General features: G+C 41.1%; 1 protein-coding gene across 1 annotated transcript; it reads left to right on the forward strand.

Annotated features, from left to right (window-relative positions):
* Nucleotides 1-4843: 4843 nt before the first annotated feature.
* LOC115145048 (histamine H3 receptor-like) lies at nt 4844-11499 on the forward strand. Its single transcript, XM_029686276.2, has 3 exons — nt 4844-5521; nt 5978-6144; nt 7950-11499. The coding sequence occupies exons 1-3, from the start codon at nt 5269-5271 to the stop codon at nt 8799-8801; spliced, it is 1272 nt and encodes a 423-aa protein (XP_029542136.1). The 5' UTR covers nt 4844-5268; the 3' UTR covers nt 8802-11499.
* The last annotated feature ends 278 nt before the right edge of the window (nt 11500-11777 follow it).

Consider the following 11777-nt stretch of genomic DNA (forward strand, 5'->3'; position numbering starts at 1 on the left):
ATAGAAAAACAAACATAGACTGCCCACCCCAACTCACGCGCCCTGACCATACTAAATAACGACAAAACAAAGGAAATAAAGGTCAGAACGTGACAACGCCAGCATTTTGGATTTCAGATTTAACGTTTTATATGAGGCGACAGGGTATTTTCATACATATGTTTTACCGTTTAGAAATTAAAACACATGATGTATCTTGTCCCCCCATTTGAAGATGTCATAAGTATTTTGACAAATTCACTTATAGTGTATTACATTTTGTCAAAAGTTTAGTATTTGGTCCCACATTCCTAGCACGCAATGATGCATTTCAGTGGTGGTCGGTGCCGCTTAAGATGAGGATACATTTTTTTATGAGCATGGCCTTATTTCTATTACAGCATATTGGATGACTGTCATTCATATTCTATTCACCCAGCTCAATGTTACATCGATAGGTTTAGGCTATTACATGATGCTAGAATGTTCTCTGTACCCATCAGGAAGTTGCTACAACCTAGCCTATGAATTAAAGTTTACAACCTAGGTGCACAGGTTGACAGAATTTTTAGTGATCAAGGTGACAGACAGTGACACATTCAATACTGCTTTGCACACTCTTGTCTGCATCTAGCTGATCTATGGTGTAATCATTTGTCAAACAGTTGCAAATGTGAGTTTCTATTGGACAAATTCAGGTATTTTTATCCCTGTTTCGTTCCGTTTGGTTCTGTTTAAGAAATATTTTTCAACAGAATTGGCAGAATGAATACAGCCCTGATCTCACGCAAACACCGTTCACTTTCATAGCAGCGACATAAAAACAACATGATCACTTTGCTCATTGTATATATAACGTTGTATATATAATTCCTTCTCGCAACTATCTACGTGCTCTCCTTCTCTCACCTTTTCCCTTTGCTTGTGGACTTCAGTGCACAACACATCAGCTGTCTGTGACCAGGCAAAAAAAACTTTCCAAGCCAAACCTTCCTATCATGACAGCTAAACGCTTCACACAGCCTACATCATTGTCACATCATAGTCAACACAGCTACTAGAACAAACGCATTAGTGAACCTGCAACAATCATGCAATACAGTGTACAGTCAAAAAGCAGTTTAGGTAGTTACACCGGCAGGCCCCGGTGGCATAAATTAATAAAACCAAAAGCTTACCTTGACTTGGAAAAGTTCCAGTGTTGGATAGCCATAGCCAGCTAGCTAACATAGCATCCCTATCTGTTTGAGCCAGGTGTTTGAGTAGGTTAAACTAACTAGCTGCATTTCTAGCTAAGTGAAAGTGATTTTTTAAAATACAACCAAAATAACTTTCTCTCTCTCTCTTGCTTCTCCTTAATTTGGGAAAAAATGTATTTGTTAAAAACTGTTCAACTATTGTCTTTCTCCCTCTTTGAGTCAACACACCACAATTTATGCACTGCAGTGCTGGCTAGGTGTAGCTTATGCTTTCAGTACTAGATTCATTCTCTGATCTTTTGATTGGGTGGACAACATGTCAGTTCATGCTGCAAGAGCTCTGGTAGGTTGGAGGATGTCCTCCGGTAGTTGTCATAATTACTGTCTAAGTCTATGGAAGGGGGTGAGAACCATGAGCCTCCTAGGTTTTGTGTTGAAGCCAATGTACTCAAAGGACAGAAGCTAGCTGTGGTGCTACCCTACAGAGTGCAGCTGAGACTACTGTAGACCTCCATTGCAAAACAGTGTGTTTTAATCAATTATTTGGTGATGTGAATATATTTAGTGTAGCTTTGTCTAAAAAAGGATAACTTTTTAATGTTTCCCTATTTTTATTTTTATGAAATTCCCTGAGAAGATGGTCCTCCCCTTCGTCCTCTGAGGTACCTCCACTGATGCATTTGCAGTTTGTTTTGGTTGTCTCGGATTATGTTATACCCAATAGAAATGAATGGTAAAAAAGGTATTGTGTCATTTTGGAGTCACTTTTATTGTAAATAAGAATAGAATATGTTTCTAAAACACTTATATACATCCTACCATGATTACGGATAATCATGAATAAATTGTGTATAATGATGAGTGAGAAAGTTAAAGAGGTATAAATATCATACCCCCTAAATAAATGCTAATCTCTCACCATTACCAATAACAGGGGAGGTTAGCATTTATTTTGGGGACATGATCTTTGTGCATCTGACTCATGATCATCACGAAGGCCACCATAGGAGAGCTGTTTAAAGTAATATGCAGATACGCAATTTCATAGGTGCAGATTTTCATAGGTGCTTAAAATATAATGATCAAAGAACAACATTAATAACAAAACATTTTGAAACACTAAGAATAATTTCAGTGGCAAATTTTTGTACTCTGATACTTTCACCCATTTCTATGTCAGGGTTATCTGTCACACCCTGATCTGTTTCACCTGTCTTTGTGATTGTCTCCACCCCCCTCCAGGTGTCGCCCACCTTCCCCATTATGACCTGTGTATTTATACATGTCTTCTCTGTTTGTCTGTTGCCAATTCGTCTTGTTTGTTCAAGTCAACCAGCGTTTTGTGTCTTAGCTCCTGCTTTTTCCAGTCTCCCTTTTCTCACCCTTCTGGTTTTGACCCCTGCCTGTACTGACTCCGAGCCCGTCTGCCTGACCACTCTGCCTGCCCCTGACCCCGAGCCTGTCTGCCGCCCGGTACCGTTGCCCCACCTCTGGTTTACTGACCCCTGCCTACCTTGACCTGTCTATTGCCTGCCTCTGTTGGAATATTAAACTATTGTTTATTCGACGTGGTCTGCATCTGGGTCTTACCTTCATACTTGATAGTTATTGCTTAACAACTGTCATTACATTGAATCACTATGCAATTTACTCAGTCTCATTTGGCTGTATCACTGACATTTCAATGCACACTAGAGAGCATAAGGGCTTTTTGCAGTGATACAGTGATACACAAACGATTTTCAAATACAGTATTCCATCCACACACAACTGTGTTCATTGTGTACAATACACGACCAAGAGTTTGTGGACTCGTAGTCGGCTTTCCAATTCATCCCAAAGGTGTTCGATGGGGTTGAGGTCAGGGTTCTGTGCAGGTAAGTTAAGTTCTTCCACACCGATCTCGACAAAACATTTCTGTATGGATCTCGCTTTGCGCACAGGGGCATTGTCATGCTGAAAGAGGAAAGGGCCTTCCCCAAACTGTTGCCACAAAGTTGGGAGCACAGGATCATCTAGAATGTCATTGTATGCTGTAGTGTTATGATTTCTCTTCACTGGAACTAAGGAGCATAGCCCAAACCATAAAAACAGCCACAGACCATTATTCATCCTCCACCAAACTTTACAGTTGGCATTATGGGCAGGTAGCGTTCTCCTGGCATTTGCCAAACCCAAATTTGTCCGTCGGACTGCCAGATGGTGAAGTGTAATTCATCACTCCAGAGAACGCGTTTCCACTGCTCCAGAGTCCAAATTCTCGACACCACTCCAGCCAACATTTGGCATTGTGCATGGTGATCTTAGCCTTGTCTGCGGCTGCTCGGCCATGGAAACTCATTTCATTAAGCTCCCAACGAACAGTTATTGTGCTGACATTGCTTCCAGATGAAGTATGGAACTCAGTGGTGAGTGTTGCAACTGAGGACAGATTATTTTTATATGCTACGTGCTTCAGCAGTTGGCGGTCCCATTCTGTGAGCTTGTGTGGCCAACCACTTCACGACTGAGCCGTTGTTGCTCCTAGACATATCCACTTCCCAATAACAGCACTTACAGTTGACCGGGGCATCTCTAGCAGGGCAGAACCTTGACAAACTGACTTGTTGGAAAGATTGCATCCTATGACAGTGTCACGTTGAAAGTCACTGAGCTCTTCAGTAAGGCCATTCTACTGCCAATGTTTGTCTTTTAAACACCTGGCAGCAACGTGTGTGGCTGAAATTGCCGAATCCAATCATTTGAAGGGGTGTCCACATACTTTTCTATATATAGTGTATGTCGTAAAACTGTCAGTTTTACGATATATAGCTAGAAGGTATGAGTGTATTTCCTACTGATAGGATGTTTGACCTGGATTAAAATAATAAAGGAATGGTAATGCATAAGTCATTTTTCTTCTCTGTGAAGTGGACCGATGAGGCTCAGACCTTTCATTTCTGGGATCAAACTTAGGGGGCTTTGGGAAGGAAGTGTTGGGGAAGACCATAGAGACCATAGAAGTATATAAACCCAAAATGATTAGGCTCTGTATGGGGGAGAATGTGATGGAACTGGGTTAAAATAATTATTATAAACTGGGTGGTTCGAGCCCTGAATGCTGATTGGCTGACAGCCGTGGTATATCAGACCGTATACCATGGGTATGACAGAACATTTATTTTTACTGCTCTAATTACGTTAGTAATCAGTTCATAATAGCAATAAGGCAACTTTGTGGGTTTGTGGTATATGGCCAATATACCATGGCACTCTCTAATGCGTCGAGCCTAAGAACAACCCTTAGCCTTTGTGTATTGGCCATATATGTGTGTGTTTTATTTTAGGATAAAAACACACACAAAAACAAAGCTAAATGAAGCCACATTATTTTACATTCTCCCTTCATGGCTGATTTCTTTCTCATAGGCTACCTCTGTAGAAAAGGGATTCAATCCAGCCATCAGCCTTACTTTCTCTGTGCACATTGTGCAATATCCAGTACATCTCTCTCTCTCTCTCTCTCTTTCTCTTTCTCTGTCTCTCTCTCTGTCTCTCTCTCTCTCTCTCTCTCTCTCTCTCTCTCTCAGAAAGGTGAAAAGGTCATGATTGTGGTCAGGCTATAGCCTATGTTAACAGGCAACACATTGTGTCAATGTGTCTGTTGGATAATATCATGCCAAATCATATGCAGTGATCAGTTTTATATTCAATGGTTTTATTCCAACTATAATACTAAATGGGCTACAAACAAATGTTCAAGAAATCCTGGTGCGCGCTGGTGGTGGATATTTTTGTCCCATACCACCCATTGCAATCCGACTTCTCTAAAAAGTAGCGTAGCACATGAACCCGAACCTATGCGCCAATAACCTGCCTGTTTGATAACGGAGAAATCACTGCATCCTCCTCCACGAGTGCAGACACGGACGAATGTAGTTTTACAGCTGGGGAAATTGTTATTCAGAACGAAGCTTTTATTCCAAAGACATCTTTCGTATTCGTGTTTCAGTCTCTCTTAATAACAAGGTTGGAAGATATCTATGGAAATCACATTGATTCAGAGTTTCAAAACTAAGTCAAGTGTAATGGGTTTATTGTAGGAGTAACTATGGGAGTTTATATCCCGGAATCTAATACAAGCTCCAACTTCACTCCCGGCAGCGACTCGGCCACAGTCCACGAAGCTGGAGCGGCTCTCCCGGGCTATACGAAGGTGATCCTGGCCGTGCTTATGATAACTCTGGTTGTCGTGGTTGTGGCTGGTAACGCACTTGTTATCCTGGCTTTCATTGTTGACAAGAGCCTAAGAAATCAAAGCAACTACTTCTTCCTCAACCTTGCTCTTTCAGATTTTCTTGTTGGTAAGTAGTCTGTATGCCTGTCTGTTTATCTATCTATCTATCTATCTATCTATCTATCTATCTATCTATCTATCTATTTATATATATCTAGTAGGGCTCTGTCGTGGGATAATGCCCATGGTTTGTTCATTTGCGTAGCAATAGTATATAAGACACTGTGAAGTGCCATTATAATGGATAATACTTGTGGAAATAAATGTTTTTTGGAAATTATCTTTGAAAGTTCATCATAGTAAAGGATTATTAACTGATTTATACAGCTCTTAAAATAATTCATGATGGTTCCTGAATGCAAATTGAAACACATCTTTGGTCATTATTTATACACACAATTCTGCCACTTGCCAGCAGGCTTGTTGGAAGTTACTCAGCTGTGAAAATTAATTCTGGCATTGATTATGGCGCTATGCAATCATTGTTTGGGGATCAGTCTGTACACAGTGTGTATCCTTGCAGGTGCCTTCTGCATCCCTGTATACATCCCCTACATCCTGACAGGCCGCTGGGTGCTGGGCAGAACTCTCTGTAAGCTGTGGCTCCTCATGGACTACCTGCTGTGTACTGCCTCTGTCTTCAACATCGTCCTCATCAGCTACGACCGATTCCTCTCCGTCACCAGAGCAGTGAGTATAGAGAGCCACTGTGCCACACGACGGCATGCATGGACAACATGCACACATGCACCCATATACAACCAAGAATGCAAGCATGTAGACACGTTTGCACGCGTACACAAATGCGTTTTCAAATGTAGCTACTGTATGTTTTACTGTTCATGTGTCCATCCTTTCCTCACTGAAGAGGTTCACTAGGCCTGTTACCAATACAGAGATCCTGCAGAATGGGTGGACAACCACTGGCAGTAGGACGTTAATGTCTTGATGGGATCCACAGTGTTGGGGTGGCAGTGACTCTGAATGAGCTCTGTTGGAAATCCAGACTGAGTGGGTTGGTCCTTGTGGACCAGCGTGCTACTCTCTGACCTTTTGCCTGCTTTTGAATGCTAGATAAAGTATCCCTGGATATTATGGTCTGAATACTGAACTGGACAATGGTTCACCTACCTTGCATTCTTGCCTGTGAGTTTGCAGCTAACATTGAACGTTATCTAGATATAGGGCTCTATTCAACACGTATCATGGAAAATCATCAGTGTGATTGAAATTTAAAGGCAATGTTCCCATGTTAGTGGCGTCTGCATTCACGGTAAATGCTGCAGATGTCGGCTCAATAGGAAATTACCTTTACATTTCCAGTGCGCTCTCTGTAACACTTCAGCGATACAGATTGAATAGAGCCCATAGTTTTGTTGACCTGTAAGGGACACTATCTAATCATGAATACAGCCCAGTCTCTCACAATCATTCATCTGAAATGCTAGTTTTGGCAAATTAATATTGTTCATGACAGAGTTATGAACTAAAAAGATTGATGTTTCTTACACGGGACCAAGATTCTTACCAAAACATTTTGGACAGACTACGTAACAACAAATGGTGCCATGGTGTGATCTAAGAGGGGCTTTTGTCACTTTGTAACTGCTATAGCTAATTTCCTTCTGGAATTCATACTGAACAAAAATATGAACAATTTCAAATATTTTACTGAGTTACAGTTAATTTAAAATACATTCATTAGGCCCTAATCTATAGATTTCACATGACTGGGCAGGGGCGCAGCCATGGGTGGGCCTGGGAGAGCAATTGCACACTCCCTCAAAATTGAGACATCTGTGGCATTGTGTTGTGTGACAAAACTGCATATTTAAGAGTGGCCTTTTATTGTCCCCAGCACAAGGTGCACCTGTGTAATGATCATGCTGTTTAATCAGCTTCTTGAGATGCCACACCTGTCAGATGGATGGATTATCTTGGCAAAGGAAAAATGCTCACATATCGGTATCTAGACACACCCATGACAGAAAACAAAGGGCTCTATTCAATCCGCATTGTGAATGTTCAGCTTTACAGCATGATTGAAATTTAAAGGCAATGTTCCATCTTTAGCGGAGATTGCATTCACGGTAAACACGGCATATGTCGGCTCAATCGGAAATTACCTTTACATTTCTGTCACGGAATCTGTAACACTTCAGCGTTACAGATTCAATAGAGCCCAATAGAGTCCAAAGTCAAGTTGTTCAGTTTGATGACACAGCCTGACTCTCATTCTCTTCTGGCTTCACTGACACACCATGGGGAAAAGGGCCCTTGAACCCCATTACCGAAGGAAATCATACCTTTCCCATATGTCCAAATAATGCCTCAGGTGCTTAATGTGTGGATCCAATAAACACCTACAAATTGAGAGATATGTATGGATTATGCAGATTATTACTTATGTATTATAATGATTTAATGATTGTGATATATGATTTTATTGTGAAGTATTGTATGGTCTTTATTTCACTTCACCACTCTACTCACAGGTGAAATACAGAGCCCAGCGGAGCATGACCCACCATGCTGTGGTAAAGATAGTGACTGTGTGGGTGTTAGCCTTCCTTCTCTATGGCCCTGCTATCATCTTCTGGGAGCTGGTCGTGGGAAAAAGCATCGTCCTTGCCGATGAGTGTTTCGCTGAGTTCTACTGCACCTGGTACTTCCTACTCAGTGCGTCTACAATTGAGTTCTTCACCCCGTTTATCTCTGTGACCTTCTTCAACCTGAGCATCTACCTGAACATCCAGCGGAGGAACAAGAGCAGGGCTATCCGTAAGGAGGACACCAAGGCACGCAGCGACAGGGGCAGTCTCAGGGACAGGGGTGCTGCCTTGACTGTGTTTTTGACTTGCAAGGCATCATCGAGCAAGCCAGCTGCTGTTTCAGCTGTGATAGAGAAGGACGAGGAGCTGTCGCCGTCCTCCAATGGGGAGCCTTGTAGCGGACACACCTTCATTCAGAGCAAGAAGGGCCTCACTTGCAGGATCACTTCCAGGCCCCTTCAATCCCAATCCCCCACCGGGCCCCCCAGCAGGAGCTCACAGGGCTCCCGCCTCTCCCGCGACAAGAAGATTGCCAAGTCGCTGGCCATTATAGTGTGCATTTTTGGGATCTGCTGGGCACCATACACCCTATTGATGATAATCCGGGCAGCCTGTAGTGGGCGATGTGTGGAGCACTACTGGTACGAGATTACTTTTTGGCTCTTGTGGCTGAACTCTGGTATTAACCCTTTCCTGTACCCTCTCTGCCACAGCAGCTTCCGAAGGGCTTTTGCTAAGATATTGTGCCCCAACCGGCAGTCTGTCCAACCTCACATTGAGACCCAGTCTTGCTAGTAAGACATTGCACGGCTGGATGAGAGTCATACTGGAGTGAGAAGACTACTGCAAATGGATGTGGATTGTCAAACAAAAGTACAGCCATGAATAGGACTAAGAAAACCTTTTTTAGTTGCTCACTATAAAAGGGTATAAAACATTATGAAAAAAGTGATTACTGATAACCCTATGTTTTGTTTGAGATACATAAAATCCTTCTTTCCTACTTTTTCCACTTCACTTCAGGTTTCTTTTCATTGAAAAGTTCCAAGTTCTTAGTTAGAAAAGCCTTCTTCCGCTAGAATGAAAGATATGCATCTTCTAGTGATCTATTGAGAGGACAAGCACCTGTCAGTCACAAAGTGAGTGATGACAGGGAAACTGCTGGTTTGTCAGTCTGCTGTCTATCCCACCTCTCAATACCTGTGTTCATTTTGTGTGCTGTGGTTATCACGGAGGAGGGAGAGCATGATGCTTCTTTATCTCCTGTGAGCGAATTCACACGTCCCATGTCATTGAAGTGGTAATGATGAGTTTAAATCCACTTAATCATTGTTTTGTGTGTATTTATTTTCTTTTGCGTGTTTCAACTTTCATATATCCAGACATGGAGTCAGGGCGCATAGGCTATTTACTGTGCTTTGATTGACGACCGAACAACAAGTGTTGACTAGTTTATAAAGCTGTCGAACTGACTGAATAAAGTCAATCTCCAATATCCCTTTGCTATTCATAAATCACACAACATAGTTATAAGTCCATTGTATCGCACCATGACAAATAAAACAAAGATCTTGTTTGTATTTTTGGAAGGTGGCCCATGTATTCCCCCTTCACACAGGTGGTGACCCTTGTGACCTAAATAATTATTGTCCTATTTATAAACTTTCTTGCCTAGCTAAAATATTATAATCCTTGATGTATTCTCAACTAAGATCTTTCTTATCTTTGAAATGTATTCTAAATCAGTTGGGTTTTAGACCAGGTCATAGCACAATCTCTACTGCATACCTAGTTCTAGTTATAAATGATGTGGTTAACTGCATGGATAAAAGGCAACATTGTGCTGCCCTCTTCATTGACCTGCCAAAGGCTTTTCATACTGTTGATCACTCACTGCTAATTCGGGGCATTCCTCAATTAGCCAAGACCGGGCTGCATGTAACTGGTTAAAAAATTACTTGACAGATTGAACTCAATGTGTATTTACTGATGGTGTTAAATCAGGTTTCCTGGAAATTACGAAAGGTGTCCCGCAGGGGTCGATTCTGGGTCCTGTACATTTTACTGTTTACATTAACAATATCTACTTGTCTGTAAAAAATGCAGATGATACTGTTGGGTATGCTATTGCCACCACGTTTGAGCAAGCTCTATCTGAACTACAGTCTGCATTCATTGTATTACAGAAAAACTTTATTGACCTGAAATGAGTATTGAATGCAGGTAAAACTAAGTATGTGTTGTTCTCTAGAGAGCATAAAAATAACTCTGATGATTTAAGCATATGTACTTTGGATAGTGTCCATATTGGTTGTGTCCCTGCTTACAAATATCTGGGCATTTGGATAGATGAAAAGCTGTCTTTTAAAAAGCATATTGATGAGTTAGTTAAGAAATTATAAAAATTGGCTTCTTCTATAGAAATATATCCTGCCTCTCACTCAATAGTAGAGAGCAGATTATGCAGTCGACGTTCCTATCGGTCCTACTGTAGACTATGGCGACATCATCTATATGAACACATCTGCCACTTCCTTAAAGCTGTTAGAGGCAGTTTATCGTGCACTTCGCTTTATTACCGGTGACAATTTTAGTACTCATCACTGTATTCGCTACCAGAAAGCTGGTTGGCCGTCTTTGATGTCACGTAGGTTGATACCATGCTATCTTTTCATTTCTAAAGTACTTTTACAAAAAGCCCCACTGTACCTAACATCTTTACTAAACTTTAGACATACAAGTTACCACACCTGGTCTCAGGGATGGTTAACTCTGGAAATTCCTTAGGTCTCTACTGAGTTAGATAAATCAGCTTTTAGTTTTCTTGCACCTTATTTGTGGAACAATCTTCAAAATGTTCTTACATTTGATGTTTTTGGTGCCTCTAAGGCAATTCAGAAAGCTGATTGAGGACCTTATTATTGATGAATGTGTTGTTTTTTTATGACCGTGTTTTTCCTTCTGCTTACATTTTGTATTTATATTGATGTGTGTATTTTCTGTCATTTCTGTAATTCAGGCTAGTCTGTAAAAGAGACCATGGTCTCAGTATGACTCCCTGATAAAGGTTAAATATAAAATAAATAAATGTGTAGGATTCGAAGCCCATGTCCAAGACTTGCCAGTGACTGGTGAAGTGACTTGTCAGTGTAACCTAGTGTTATTAAAGATGTTGATATAGGCCGACTGATTTGATTAATTAAAGTGCCGAAAATTGAGTAGTAAACTGCTGTTTTCTGTGTAGCAAAGCCCATGTTTAACATCTGCTTCATTCTTGAAGGATACCTGTACTCATTGTCGCCTGTTTTTGTATAAAATTGGGGCTGCACAATCTGATGGGGGGTCTGAGGGTCCTCCCCCTGAAAATGTTTTGCAGTTTTACAACCATTTCCCTCCAATTCTATATTGTTTCTCAACAGGGAATCAATGTTTTCTTGATAGAACACAAACATTTTCTTCGATTTTTGCCACAATAAACTAAAGAAAGTGTAGACTAGATTTGTATTTTTCTGACTAGATCACTAATCTAAAGCCTTCCCTTTAAAGTCAGGTATGAAACCCAACCAACTCTGTGACTCACAAACATCCTGCCTAACTCTCCTGACAGTCCCACCCACAGTTATTGATTGACAGGCCAAACTGTTAAAGGGATAGTTCACCCAAATCACAAAATGAAACATCGATTTCCTTAACCTTTGCGTCCACAGCCACAGAGTCAATAAAATACATAATTTGAAGAACAAACATAATTGTGGAAATTCATATCTTGCA

This window comes from Oncorhynchus nerka, linkage group LG17 (genome assembly GCF_034236695.1).
Source record: "Oncorhynchus nerka isolate Pitt River linkage group LG17, Oner_Uvic_2.0, whole genome shotgun sequence".
Lineage (NCBI taxonomy): Eukaryota > Metazoa > Chordata > Actinopteri > Salmoniformes > Salmonidae > Oncorhynchus > Oncorhynchus nerka.

Bases quoted from the DNA above. Each gene is read 5' to 3' on its own strand.
- LOC115145048 (XM_029686276.2), top strand. From the start codon at position 5,269: ATGGGAGTTTATATCCCGGAATCTAATACAAGCTCCAACTTCACTCCC. The intron at 5,522-5,977 runs GTAAGTAGTCTG...GTATCCTTGCAG, and splicing joins TCTTTCAGATTTTCTTGTTG to GTGCCTTCTGCATCCCTGTA. The intron at 6,145-7,949 runs GTGAGTATAGAG...CTCTACTCACAG, and splicing joins TCCTCTCCGTCACCAGAGCA to GTGAAATACAGAGCCCAGCG.